Genomic DNA, 15711 nt, shown 5'->3' on the forward strand with positions numbered 1-15711 from the left:
GTTGATTTTCAAGAAAAAAGATACCAAAAGGGATGGATTTGTGCTGTTCTTATACAAGTCTAATCAAGGATTATAGTAGCATGGGAGAAAATGCATGGATGTCATCACAGCCATGCTGATAGACCAATCGTAATTGAAGGAGTAAAGAGGACTAGTAAAGGAACATGCAAATTTAAAGAAATTCAAGAAGAGTATTATTTAAGAAGTGGTTGAAAGAAGTGTGAGGTAGGCACTGTAAAATGAAATAAAGGTAGTGTGAGGTAGGCACTGTAAAATGAAATAAAGAAGTGTGAGGTAGGCACTGTAAAATGAAATAAAGGTAGCTGCATGGAAGAGAAAGAAAGAGGAGAGAAATTAGTATGCATGTAGTTGAAAAGAAATATGAAGGGAAAGGTTTAATGCAGATCTTTCTTTGTAAGTATATTCTCAGTCAGGTTGCTTCCTTGAGTAAAATGTGTGAAGGAGATCACTCTCAATTATGAAGGAAAGAGAAACATTCAGCTGGGTATGAGAAATTGCTTGTAAGGTCATATTTAAAAATGGTTGATTTTTGTTACTGGGAAAGTGACAATATTTTATTAATTCTGAACACGTTCTGCAGAGTTTTGTGTAAATGGCTCGAGTGTAAAATCATTGAATTTTTATACTTCAACATTTCATTGTGAAAGTGATCCTAGTTTAAGAGAAAGTATATTCTTATTACATTGGAAAAGTAGACACTAGACATCTGCAAATACATGTAGGAATTAATAACAAAGTTTTTGTAGTAATATATCAAAATCTTTAGAAACAGATACATCATAGATTAATGGAGTTGTAGAATGATTTTGAAGCCTGAGAAACCCAAATAATATCGTGTATCATCTCATTTTGTTGTGTTAAGCTACATGATATCCGCAGAGAGTTTGTTGGAATTTGTAGTTTTGCCAGACAACAATGAGTCGAGTCATGTTGCAGGCTGTTGAGTGGGTTTTTGTATGAAGGGAGGTATAGTGTTGGTAGTGTGAAAGGGGAGCAGGGCTCTGATCCTACAGAATATAGAGGGGTATGGTTGACAAGTTGTTTATCTACAAATCACTTATGCTGTCTTGTATCCAGAGCGGCTTGCTGGAGGTTTTTTTTTTTTTTTTTCTGTAGATACAATTTCAGCAAGATGTTTTCTTGATGCACCATGTTCCCAACAGTTGTAAGTCCTGATGGCAGATTTGACCTTTAACCTCAACCTATGATCTTTATGTTGATTCAGAGTAGAGTTTTTAATATTTCACATAACCAGTTTATAGGAAGATTTTATCTTGCATAGTTCAAAAGGTTGTGAACAGATGAACAAGCAGACACACAGACAGATCTTTGAACTCATCGTAATTCGAGTTACTACCGGTTGAAAGAGACTGATTTCAAGTGATGTAACTGAAAAGTGCATGTGCTTTACATGGTGATAGTGCATGTATAAGTGTGTATATACAATGGACATTGAAATGACAATAATTTAAAAAATAAATTGTAATTTTAGTAGATCTCTTGCTTTGGGAAATATTTTATACGATTTAGGAAGAGTAACGACTCTTAAAGAAGAAATGAAGACCAGGTCCACATGCTGTTAATAATGGACTGGTCACACTCAGTTATCTTCCCTGTAACATTTTATTAATAATGGACTGGACACTCAATTATCTTCCCTGTAACATTTTATTATGAAGACCAGGTCCACATGCTGTTAATAATGGACTGGACACTCAATTATCTTCCCTGTAACATTTTATTATGAAGACCAGGTCCACATGCTGTTAATAATGGACTGGACACTCAATTATCTTCCCTGTAACATTTTATTATGAAGACCAGGTCCACATGCTTTCTGTTTAATAATGGACTGGACACTCAATTATCTTCCCTGTAAGATTTTATTATGAAGACCAGGTCCACATACTTTCTGTTTAATAATGGACTGGACACCCAATTATCTTCCCTGTAACATTTTATGATGAAGACCAGGTCCACATGCTTTCTGTTTAATAATGGACTGGACACCCAATTATCTTCCCTGTAACATTTTATGATGAAGACCAGGTCCACATGCTTTCTGTTTAATAATGGACTGGACACCCAATTATCTTCCCTGTAACATTTTATGATGAAGACCAGGTCCACATGCTTTCTGTTTAATAATGGACTGGACACTCAATTATCTTCCCTGTAACATTTTATTATGAAGACCAGGTCCACATGCTTTCTGTTTAATAATGGACTGGACACTCAATTATCTTCCCTGTAACATTTTATTATCAATCAAGGAACAGTTACAATATTACATAGTTAGAGCATTCAATTTCTTGTACATGTCAATGTTTGAATGGCTGAGATTCCTTAATGTTCACCTTTGAAAGGTTCCTTTGAATTGCACGTTGTCTCATTATCAGATAGTAGAAATTATCTCGGTGTTACGTCTCAGTAAGTCTTTGTTCTCGTTTCAAAAGTTAGGGTTCTCTACAAATGGATTTTTAAAGCAAAACTTTTAAAGTGCAATTGCACATGCAACAATATGAGTCCGTACTTCATTTGAATTCTGATAAGTGTGTTTGGCAGTGAAAATTTCAGTCCTTATATTAATATGTGGGTGTTTGAATACACATGTGCTTTCATTTCATTTTAACAAACTTTTTTTTTTTTTTAAAACATTGTGGCATGGAACCTATTTTTAGAGATAAAGAATTAAACTATTACCATCTTGGTATAATAAATTCAGAAATTTCAGACACAAATGCGAAATCTGTGATTGGTTTGTTAAAATTTGCTGGTAACTGATTGTGTTGGATTCCAAAAGTCCAAGATCTAATATATAACTCTCATTTAGTTTGACAAAGCAGCAGAGATATGATATTGATGACCACAGCTGAGGAACAGACACAATATTGTTACTTTGGTATTATGCCCACATTAGGACCCGGGGCAATGTTGTCTCTGTTGAAATGATTCCTGCATTAGGACCAAACACAATGTTGTCTCTGTTGTATTCATCCCCACATTAGGACCCGGGGCAATGTTGTCTGTTGTATTGAATCATGCCTGCATCTCTAAGGACCATAGACAGTATTGTCTCTGTTGTATTGATGTCCACATTCAAATCTGGAGTCGCTTTGTTATCATTGTTGTATTGATTCCCACATTAGGATCAGGCACAATGTTGTCTGAGACTGTTGTAATGATTCCCACATTAGGACCAGACACAATGTTGTCTCTGTTGTAATGATTCCCACATTAGGACCAGACACAATGTTGTCTCTGTTGTAATGATTCCCACATTAGGACCAGACACAATGTTGTCTCTGTTGTAATGATTCCCACATTAGGACCAGACACAATATTGTCTCTTGTAATGATTCCCACATTAGGACCAGACACAATGTTGTTTCTGTTGTAATGATTCCTGCATTAGGACCAGACACAACCTTGTCTCTCATGGTCTGTCCTATTCATCACAAACATACTGTAAGCTTATTGTGATTCGTTTAGTTTAATTGATGGCCTCCAGTGATACGGAGACAGTTTGTAAAATCTGTAGTTTCAGAGGAAAAAATCAGGTTATAATTCAAATTTTCAAATAAATTGTAAATTGCAGCAGGTTTCATATTTCTAATATATTCACAAAAAACCAAATTCAATTTGAATCCAGTATACAATGTGAAAAATTAGATCAAATTAACCTGAAGTTTGAGTGAGATACCTTATAAATTGCATATTAATCATGCTTTTATCAGATCAGTTTAAATATACATAAATTTTGTCATACATAATTTTTATCGTCGTCAAAAGAAATTCTGCTAGACAGGTGCAAGACTGCTGAATTTGCCTTATCCGAGATGCAAATTATATGAATATATATTGATCAACTCTCTGAAATTCCAAGTTTGTTCAGCTGAATTCATCTGTCCAGATATGAATTCAAGGTGGTATATTGAAAGTTTTCATTGTTAAGTCCAATTGTAATGTCCTATCTCTAGGACTTATCATGATATGACATATTCTTTTTTATGATCCAGTAAGACATACCCCGGCCTACAAGAGGCTCTGTTAACATCCCTATGCTCCTTATAGGCCTCTGTAATAAAAAAATGAATTGAAATAAAATGAGCCGTTTTGAGTAAAAAAGGCCATTAAGTAATTCCGTGCTAAAGTATGAACTACAGAGAACGATCCCTCAAAATATTAGAGCAATATAGATTGTCGTTAAGATATTACAGCCAATCAAGGAGGACAACAAACTGGTGATTGGTAATATACAAGTATGCAAAAAAAAAGACGATTGACGTCATGTTTTTTTCTTTATGACGTTTCAAAACATTGTTGGATAAGATAAAGGTCTTTTTTTGCAATAGGAACGTCTCAAATGAAAATAAAATGCAATGAAGATATAAAAAAAAGATATACTTAAGATATAAATTTCATTTTTGAAAATACATGAGAGTATATGAATTTCATGTTTGAAAATGCATGAGAGTTATATATATATAATGAAATATGGTAGTGCTTTATGAAAAGTATGCCAGCATGAAGCATTTATTCAGTTCATACCCTCAATGTTTCTTCAAAAACGAAATTTAATTTTATGTTTACATTCTATTTCAATTTCTGTCAAGCTTTTAAAATAGACGTACTATGTTTATCAAGATTCATGTGATACACCGTTCATTGTTTACAACTGCAGCGCATTCATGAGGAAATGTCTATCATTACAAACTGTAAAGACATCAAAGGCAAAAACTTTGGAAATGTTAATATATGTAAATGAACATATAGAATGAAAGTGTTGCTGCTGAACCTCTAGCTGTTTGGGGGTACAGACTAACTGTCCAGTAAGACCTATAGCTTTCCATTATACCACATAGGCCAGAAACCATGCGTCTGATTTTGCAGCTATTTTATCAGTGTTCTACAGTCACTGATAAAACTTTTATCTGTAAGGCAGTTTTAAAAATTATGAGTTTGGGGAAACATTTGATTAAAGTGTGGTGAATTGTAGATGTGCACACGTTAATAAAGTGTTAAACAGTGTAAGTGCCAGGAAGTTTGTCGTTCACAGCAAACAATGATTTTCTTGTGTAGAATAAATATCTTCTTGCAACGAAATATTGATCAAGTTGGATCAGTCGTTTCAAGTCACCTGGTGCGTAACATTCCAGGTATAATTATCGTTTACTTAATGGCGGTGTGGTATCATCGCGATATTGATGTATAATAGTCTACCTTTTACAGATTTTAAAAATTCACTGAAGTAACCAGCCATTAAGTAATTTATGATTATACTTGGTGCATTCTGCCTGATAAATTCATGATATCAGAGATAGCAGAAGATAAACTATCAATGAATGCTGAACACCCATTAAATAACACTATCATTTTAAGTGGTAAATAGATTACGAAATATGGTGGCATCTTACCTAACTTAAAAATTTGTGGTTGCACAAGGTTGTCCAGCAATACAGTTACAAGTTCATTCTATAGCTTCCAGTTAATAGTTTAATATGAGTATTATTGACCACCTTTTCTTCTCGAGAACCTTATTCTTTAATTGTGAAGTTGCCTCGACAAGAAAATATGGTTCTAGTGAATACATTTCTATAATCGATATATACAAAATTGTAATGAATTAAGTTAATGTTTGTGAAAATTTTGTCTTCCTGATAAATCCAACAAGATTGTGAAGATATATTTTGTCTCGTGAAATATAAATAGCTGAAAGAGCATTATAAGAAAGGCTGCTGCTGGTTTCTGCAGAGCTTATGCTTACTCGCTCTGAATCCTGTTCCTGATGTCTTCCAACAAAACTACACAATATTCATGTATATTAAAGGTATATATATATGTACCATATTAAACAATATTTTGTTTGATGTTCAAAACTAGACCAAAGTTTTGTCAGTATGATAAACTACGGAAAATGATATGATTTGACAATTTCGACAAATTATATACGGGTATTGAGGGAGTACTGGTTTACTTAATGTAAGGGAAAAATGATGATTTTCTAGTACATATCTATGAGTGACGTTTATGGTGGTTGTGTGCAAGCGTGCGAGAAAAATATTATTTGAAATATCATGGGAGTTCCGGTATATTTTATTGTGATTTCATGTTAAATTTAAAATTTAACTCACCTTCTATTGCTCAAAGTGGTTCTTTCTACCCTGTTTTCTGTCTGTATTGCTAAATGTGTCCTGTCAACAGCCTGCAGGCCGTACACGCTTTCACGTTGTTTAATTTTGATATTCCGCATGCAACATCAAGTGATCATCAATATTTTGAAATGGGTTCGTTCACTATCCGACTTGGAGAATACATGATTAAATAGGAAATTAACTTGATTACTTTTGAATATGATTGAGTTAAATTGCATAAAGTGTATAACTTGTGTAGCTTGATATAAAATACATGCTTTTTATTCCTACGTTGATATCCAAAGAATATGGCATATATAACTTTGAAATATGCAAATGCACACTAGCATATGCATACAGTAATTTTGACATCATGCTTTTTTGGGGGGTCACACCTTGTCCATAAATTGACCATTGACTGGACATTGCTTGTCATATTGTCGAAAGTTTCTGCAAGTGATTGACTTTGTGGACTATTAATGTCAATTCAAAATTGGATTTTCCATTCTGATAACTATAGTCACACAAATATTGACCTGTGTGCTAGGAGCAATATTATATTGTAACATATGCATTGATGGTCCTTTATAATGCTTGTATTGAGGTATGACCACTCCGATTTCATACAAACTAGTGAAATCCCATTAGATCTCATTTGTATTTGTAACCATTCCACATTTCATGTTTGATAGTAGTTTCATAAGATTAAAGTGAGACTTTAGCTGTGTAAGAAATGTCATGAAAGTAAGCACAGTCCTCTTGCTGGGCAACATTGCAATAGTGGATTAATTATCAATAAGATAAAGGCTTTCATTGAACTACTGGTAAATTGATACTTTTGGAAGAGTTTGCATGGAACTTTTTGGAAAGATGCTTATTGTTTTATGTCTCCTTTGATGAGACAAGGGCTAGAAAAGAAAATTTATATATTGATAAAAATATTGTTTTCTTGCTTTCTACAGCCTGGTGAAGACAAAGCCACACACAGTTCAGCTCAGCCTTTTCATCGTTCACATGGTGTACGAGGACCACCCTCACCCAGATCCAAGGGACCCCCATCTCCCAGAGAACCACCCTCCCCAATCACGCACCGCACTCCCCACCATCATGCCGAACCCTCACAAACGTACTCCAACCATGCTGCAGTGAGTCCCAGAGAACCTGCTTCATTTTCCGCTGACAGTCAGCTATCTTCTTGTGGACCCAGAGGAGCCGACCAGACCTTGTATTTACAGAAGATTCGAGAAAGCTCGGAAGCTGTAAACAATGGAGATTTCCGAAGGGCTGTTCAACTGTACTCTGAGGCCATCCGACTTGATCCGTCCAACCACATCCTTTTCACCAACAGGTCAGCAGCATACTGCAAACTGAGGCAGTTCCACAAGAGTCTAGAGGATGCAAAGCAAGCTATGCAGCTCAACCCAAAATGGGCAAAGGTAGGCTCCTTGAAATTGCATATATCACATTAAAGATGTACATTTATCAAAATTGTTGTAAATGTCATCTTTTTCATTGATATCATAAGCTATTTCAGTTTTGTCAAAAATGAGGTGACCTCTTGCCACCAGTAACGTATGTTGGGTGGCAGAACGCTTGCCGTCTCTTGTATCTGACGAAAGTATTAAGTTTCATTAGGTGTAGAGGATTTAAAGAAAGAGACCGTAATTTTACAGATTTTGTTATAAAATAACCCGAATGCACACATTTGCATAATTCTATCATTTTTCAACACTGGGATGAAAAGACTTATGCAAAATTTTCAAGGTGACTTTGAAAAATTAGCCTTTAAAAGCAGACAGGTGATTGTTTTCCTTGCAAGTAAACAATAGTTGCACCTTGATTTACTGCTCAATAGATGATGATACATCAACTATCATTGTTACTTTATGTGATATAGGTAGGACCAGAGTTGCATTTTAAATGGGTACTAGTCTACTGTGTATAGAGAATGTCCGGGGTCTTTTTTTTTTTTCGTGTGTGATATTCCTTGTCAGTACAGCATTCCAAAAAATAAATGCCTGCATGTCAATATATCCAATTATTTTTGTAAAGGTTTTTGGAAGGAACAAAAGGTAAAGGACCTAAAATTAATCCGCCATGTACAATGTTTGTTTTGGAGTCTTTGTAGGATAGGGTTCCATTCTCCAGGAGGATTATTTTTTCCCATTCAGGCTCATTCAGTATTACCCACAATTCAGATGGTTATCTCATTCCCACAATTCCCTCCGATATGCATCAGACTGAGTGATATGTAGATGGATAGACCCCAAAATCACTAACTGCTGGTGTCAGATTCCTCGCATTTGTTCTGCAATTGATCAGACCCCATTTAAATACCCACAACTTCAATCCTTGACACACTACCAACTACAAATGTCTTGTCATTTAATTTGAACTTAACAGAGTTTTAACATTAACTGTAGGTAACTGCAAAGGCGCTAATCCCTAATTCATCCAAATACGAATTTTGAAAAGAGGAGGAGAGCCCTTTTTTGTTATACACTTAATATAAGTATAAGGTTTTCCATTATCATGCTCTCGAAATTCGGAAAAGGTACAATTTATTCCCTAATAAAATTGATAATTGCACTAATGTAAAAATTTTGTTTGTGAAAAGGACTGCAATCATATGTAGATCTATTAATAATTCCTGAATATTCAATACGTACTTTTTCAAAGATTATACTGATATGCTTCCACGCTAAGCTTAACATCATCAATTTATCGTTAAAAGTTCACAAGGGTAATGTTCATCATTAAAATGTCATAAAATTATAATAAAATAGTAATAAATAAAAAATACTTACAAGGAAAAATTTCTCTGTGTACTCGTATATATATAGTATTTCAAGTCAGTTGGATTTAACTTCTGTTATGAGATTTTTAGAGGTGAATTCCCAAAGGTCACTAACTATTGTAGGTTTTCAGTGTTTCTAATCTTGGCAAGGGTTTGTTGTTTAACATCTCGGGGAACCTGTCACACTGGTGTCACCAGCTGCAGGTGAAGTGCTACAAATTGTAACCTATGTCAGAAGCTCCAAGGCATTTAGCACTGAGGGGTCTTTATTGTGCCAACACCTACCACGACCCTGGACCTCAGTTTTTTAAGGTCTCATCTGAAAGCCCCGCAACTTTCAATTCAATTCAATTCAAATACCAGAGGGGAACATAATATATACTGTATGTATAAATAAACATAATAGTAATACGTTTAAGAGGTAGCAGAAGAACAGTTATGAAGAACAACAGACAATCTCAAAAATATGAGAAATAAAAACACAGAGACTTTGACCTTTTTATGAGTCAAGTGCTTGGCTCAGGAACAATTTCTGTGCGGTCTGGCGTGGCCGAGGTGTTCAAACCCATAATCTTTGGGTCATGAAGCAAATGTTCATCCGATTGAGCTACCACTATACAGAACCTGATGATGAACTGAGTGACGTAATGCAATGTGATATGAACCAAAAAAGAATGTTAATTGGTGTACTTCAAGATAAAACTTTTAAAAAATCTGTCAACATTACTTCAGAAGCACCCTGTAAATATAAATGGCTTTGTGCATTGTGATGTTGGGTGCAGACTGTAAAAAGAAACGGTTTTGAGGTATGGTGAAAGAGTTGACGGACCAGCCTTCCCTCTTCTTACATACAGACAATTTCTAAAAATTTGCATATCTTGTTTGATCTAGAATATAAATTATTTTGTATTAAATATCTTTTGTGCTGCGACTTCCAGTCATTTGGTATATGGATATTTAAAATGACTCAAATTGGTATTCTGTTAATTGAGCACATACTTAATGCCTGGGTTTCAATAGAACGTGCAAGAGAGTTGTAAATGAATTTAGTCCCCATAAAGCCCATGTTTATACAGAGAGTGTTTTTTTCTCTCTACGCTCTGCTGAAATTAAGATACTGTTAACCTGCACATGTGTCAATGGAAGAGTGCTACATTATGTGGAGTCTAGACCGAGCTCCTCTTAACCAGACAAAGAAATAGATGGTAGAACCTGAGACCTTACTGATTGTGAACTTATTGTGTAGGCTTATAGGCCATATTGGTCTTGATGTCTTTGTGGCCTCTGGAACCTAATGCCAGGGGCATTTCAAGTAAGTCTTAGAGCTCGAAGATCTTTGAGAAGTAACACCATGCCAGCAAATCTTTTTAAAAATCTGTTTTCTGTGTAGAATGTCACTAACTGTGTCAGGCTTGATAGCTCAGGACCAAAATTACTATACATTGCTCATTGAAATATCATCAAGATTTAAGAATTTTGTGTGGTAATTTTGTGTGGTAGTTAGGTTTTTTTTAACATAATTACTTTTCATTAGTAGAATAGTGGACTCCGACAGAGGGTCATTGTCAATGAGATATACATTTGTTCTTACAAAGGTCTTTTGAAATGAAGTAACTTTATTATATGCTGTATTGCGTACAGTGAAGCACGTTTATTATGAACACAGGTAAAGCAATACCTGCATCTAATGAAGTAAAATTCGTTCTCAAAGTAAAACTGAAAATCCAATATATTGTATACTTTACAAAGAGTTTCAATCTTTTTTCGTACTTTTTTTTTTGCAGGAGTCATTTGAATTTTCTTTTAAAAATTTTTTTATGTGGAAGATAATTATTGTTTTGAATGCAGAAAGGTTACACATACTGTTGTCTGTTGTCTATAACTTTCAAATTGAACCTTTACTTCGAGTATTGTTGATACAGAGTTTTTTTTTTTGTTGTTTTCAAATTGCGAAGAGGAGGGCACATCCATATTTTAAGTTTGATATTTTTTTCCACATTTTCAGCAAGGACAGTCATCCTTTATGAAATGCTGTATACAATATATGTCATTAATGCAGATAGCAAGGCTTTGTTAATATTTTTGGACCTTGGTACATTATGGTACTTTAGGAAGTTGACTCTTTGGCTTTTGAGCACATCTGTGTGAGTAGATGCTATAACCGTAGGTAACGATTCAATACTTATTTCATTGGTCCAAACATATATACAATTATGACTTATAGCTATATCCATGTAAATTTTTTAAGTCATTGCAAATTTTTTAAGTGTTTGAAAAGGACTGCATTTTGTGATGAAAAGATTGTTTAATAAAAAAAATTCTTAAATCTATATTATTTTACCATTTTTGTTTCAACTGATATATATCATCAATACCTATACCTCCAGAATGTATTTCAATCTGAGTAATTCATAATCAAGTAGTAAGATTATAATGGCATTAAATTCTTTAATTTTAATAGTTAAATATTTTTCCCAAAGAGAACAACAATTCTTACAAACATCCACATTAAATTACCTGAATTTTGTATAAAAATTTAGCTTTTTGGTCAATAATTTTAAAAATTGTATGCCCTTTTAAAGTTCCGACTTAAATTTAAGGCGAGACTTTGTAACTCATGTACAATTTTAAAAACTTGATTTTATACTTCAAGCATATCTTTTTAAACTCACAATTTCAGTATGATGATTTTTTCTGTATTTCAAGTGTGAAAAGGTCATAACACCCCCCCCCCCCCAACACCCCCCCAACACCCCCCCCCCCCCCACCCCCCCCCCCCATCTACTAGCATTAAACTTTTTCATATCTATAATGTTAGAAGACGTGATTTGATGTAATAATTGATTCGTGTTGACACCAACATATAAGACTAGTTTTAAAATGCAAATAATTCGTAAGTAACTTTTAAATGCAAAAATGTTCAAGTTGAACACTCTGTAGCTCAATAACAAGCACTTTGACCCCACTTTTAATTCATAATTCTCCTTCAAGGTAGAAATTAAAAAGTATACTTTTAAAAAACAATTACAATACTTCAAAACTTGGATTTAAACCTCATTGATAGTCATCAAAGTCATGGAATTTATGTATGATATTTCTTTTAGATAAGATATATTATCTCCCTTATTTACACTGTGTATTGACCAGAAAACCTATAAGAACTACTGTTATCAGGTCCTGAATTAATTGCTGCCAAATTCGGTCAGTTCCTTGGACAACAGAGAGCTGCTTCATAGTGAGATGATAAATAACCTTTGCTGTCATACTTCTGTCATCTCCTAGCTTGGACCTATTAATGCAGTAACTCATCCATGGACAAATCATGATATTCATAAAACATGTGGTTGATATGTCCTAGTGTTTCCATCAATGCTGGAGTTTTGGATGAACTTGCTTTAAACTGTGAAAGTTGTCTAATTCTTGGGTTTAGTGCATTTTATTGGCCATTTGTCATAAATGTATTTGTGTTGTGCTGCAATTTACAACCCCTCAGGTATACACCGAAAACCCCAAAGATCAGTTCAAAACAAGTGTTGAGCAAGTGAGATTTTACTACTGCAGAGGATTGAAAAATTATTTGTCTGATGAAAAAGACTCTTGTATTACAGAACCAGCCTGATGTCTGAGGTTATCCATGTCTTCCCAAAAACTTCACATGAAACATAATCACTCTCTTCTAAAAGAATTCACCTGACAAATACCGTTTAAGGATATTTATTCTGGTCATTAGAAAAATCAATGAAGTTCTAATTATTGTGCAAGGCAACCCTGTATATAATTCAGGTGTTATGTAACGCACAGGTGAAAATCGCAAGATCATCCATATCACAGAGGAAAAAAAAAATATCTGTACAAAGTCTAAAACAATGTCGTCTGCATCACAATCTTCTGACAATTGATTGAAAAAAATGTGTCCCTATTGATCATTTTAAGGACCTTTCAGCCATATTATCCTCCCTTATCAATGTTCAAATTCCGTTCAGTTTCAACTTGAATAAAGATAGGAATTTTGAGCTGTCACTGTTAGATAGTGGGTTCTTTACACCTGTCTATGGGTGCAGTCGGTGTGTTAAAAATATGCAGTGTGTGTTGCTTCTAAGGGATTTAAAGTAATCAATCACTTTTTAAACAAAACATTCTTGTTCTTTTTATGTATGTGTCTCAGGATGTTATTAACATAAATAAGACTGTAAGAGTTAGTTCCCTTTACTCTGTGAAGACGCAGTAGTGAGAGCAAAGAAATACAGTAATGGGATAAAAATGGAGTGAATAGAGATTTATTTGTGAGAGGAAATGGGGATTGTTTGGTCCAGTGTGTTGGTATATTGACTTAAGTCAACCTGTCCATTATGTCTGTTTTTGTCCATAATAAGTTTTGAAGTGGTGTCCACAGTCTGAAAATCTCTGAACAAATATGTACAAAAAACTGGTTACATCAGTCTCTTGGTTTGGCTAGTTTGTGTGAAAGTGTGAGGTGTTACCCCTCTGGGTTTAAATGTCGTGTGTACAAAATGTTAGTAGTGGTTCTTATTGTTTTCTGAATTCTGCTTTTGATGGCTAACAGTGCATTTCATCTGGTATCTAAATCTGTGAAGTCAACTAGTGGCATCTCTGTGGTATGTGGATTTAAGTATATGCATATTGTATCTCTTGTGGCATATTGGTTGATTCTAAACTGTTTTTACTTTCGTATTTAATAATGTAAGTGAAAAATGGATTTTGATTGTAACAGCAAATTTTCATGAATGATTAGTGTGTATGAAATGGCAATATTAGTTAAAATTGTAGTAAAAGATTATCTTTCAATGCAATTTTATTGACAATATGAAAACTTTTGTACTAACACAACATTTGATAGTGTAAACAGTGAAACCTAGGACACACCATTTTGACATTTATTCCTCTTGAAAGGTATCTCATAAATTTTATGAGATATCTTATAAAAGTTAAGATATCTTTATCCTTTATATGAAATCTTATAAAACATATAAGATGTCTTATATGTTTTATAAGATATTTCATAAAACTTTACAAGATATCTCATAAATGAATTTTTATAAGATATTTCATAAACTTCATATATATCTTATAACTTTTATAAGATATCTTATAACTTTTATACAATATCTTAAAACTTGTATAAGATATCTTATAAAAGAAAGTTTAGAAGATATCTCATATATTTTATAAGATAATTCATAAACGTTATGAGTGGGTTACAGCGGGTGTGACCGGTCGACAGGGGATGCTTACTCCTCCTAGGCACCTAATCCTACCTCTGGTGTGTCCAGGGGTCCGTGTTTACCCAACTCTCTATTTTGTATTGCTAATAGGAGTTATAAGATTGATCACTGTTCGTTATCTTTGCCATTCATGAGATATCTTATAAAGTTTATGAGATATCTTGTTTAGTTTATAAGATATCTTATATTTTATGAGATATCTTAAAAACTGTACATAAATGATGTGAGATGAGATATGGAAACTTTCTTTTATAAAATATCTTATGAAAGTTATGATATCTTATAAGAATTCATTTATGAGATATCTTATGAAATTATATAAGATATATTATAAAGTTTATGAGATATCTTATAAAACAAATAGGATATCTTATATGTTTTATGAAATATCCTATAAAAATAAATTCATTTGATATTGTCTATTTTTTATAAGATATCTCAAACTTTATGATATATCTTATAAACTTTATGAGAGATCTTAAATAGCTAGTTTATATGATATCTTATATATTTTATGAGATATCTTATTAACCGTAAATTATAATGTATATCTTATAAAATTTATTAGATATCTTATTAAAAATAGAAGATATCTCATAGATTATGTAAGATATCTTCTTGGAGAAATAGATATAAATATGGTGTGCCATAGAAACCGGTCTACACTGGACACACATGCTATCATTAAATTTTCAATGTAAACACAGGATACAGGATAATATACAAAAGTAAAAATGCATTTAGAGCCAAATTAAGTGTTCTAATTGAATAAAATTTCAGATTGCATACATCTGCAAAGGCAGATCCTTGAATTGATGTTAAAGGGGGCCATTCTAGACTAAGCCAGAGGTTTGTAAACCACGCGAGTCCTCTTTTAGGAGCAGTCGGTGAAGTGCCCTAGCTGCCCCTGGAAGCTCATGGGATTTGAAAAATTTGGAAGCATTTTCATTAATTAAACTTTAACTTGATATAGACATATATTGAACCTTTTCACTCTTTATGTTGGAACAAAAATTGTAGCTTTATCCTTCACTCTTTTTTTGGGGGGGGGGGGGGGGGGGGACTTAAACTCTCTCTGAATCTGCCATTGATCTGTATGTATAGTACTAAATAAATAGACAAGTTACAAGTTAGTTTTTAACCAAATACCATTTTTATGGAATTCCATGTGTATAATAATTTCGCAGGAATTACGTTTCAAAATATGTACACATATAATGATTACATAGATAGTCTTGCATGCCATTTAGTGTTAATTCAGTTAATGTCCGTCTTTTATGCACACATGTAGCATTAATTCCGTTCACGACTGTGGTTATGCATCTGTGATTGTTGGTTTTGTAACGGAGTCTGTTGATTTTATTTGAAGCTGGTTTGTTTTGTATTTCAGCATGTTTTTGAAAATTAATTGTTTGTTTTGCATTTACGTCTTTTTACCCTTTCCGCCACCCTCAGGAGTCCCTCTCAGCACCCTTTTAGTGTACATGTAACACTGTCAATAATATCAAGAATAATT

General features: G+C 33.7%; 1 protein-coding gene across 2 annotated transcripts in view; it reads left to right on the plus strand.

Moving 5' to 3' along the window:
* LOC125667913 (tetratricopeptide repeat protein 28-like) overlaps nucleotides 1–15711 on the plus strand; it is a 56667-nt gene that overhangs the window by 12185 nt on the left and 28771 nt on the right. The window contains exon 2 of one of the 2 annotated variants that reach the window (XM_048901600.2): nucleotides 7118–7591. In XM_048901600.2, coding sequence (XP_048757557.2) covers nucleotides 7118–7591 — 474 coding nt within the window. Of the gene's footprint in view, nucleotides 1–7117; nucleotides 7592–8111; nucleotides 10265–15711 lie in introns of those variants that run through there. The other variant, XM_048901611.2, reaches the window with a different exon arrangement.

The sequence above is a fragment of the Ostrea edulis genome, chromosome 1, assembly GCF_947568905.1.
Source record: "Ostrea edulis chromosome 1, xbOstEdul1.1, whole genome shotgun sequence".
Lineage (NCBI taxonomy): Eukaryota > Metazoa > Mollusca > Bivalvia > Ostreida > Ostreidae > Ostrea > Ostrea edulis.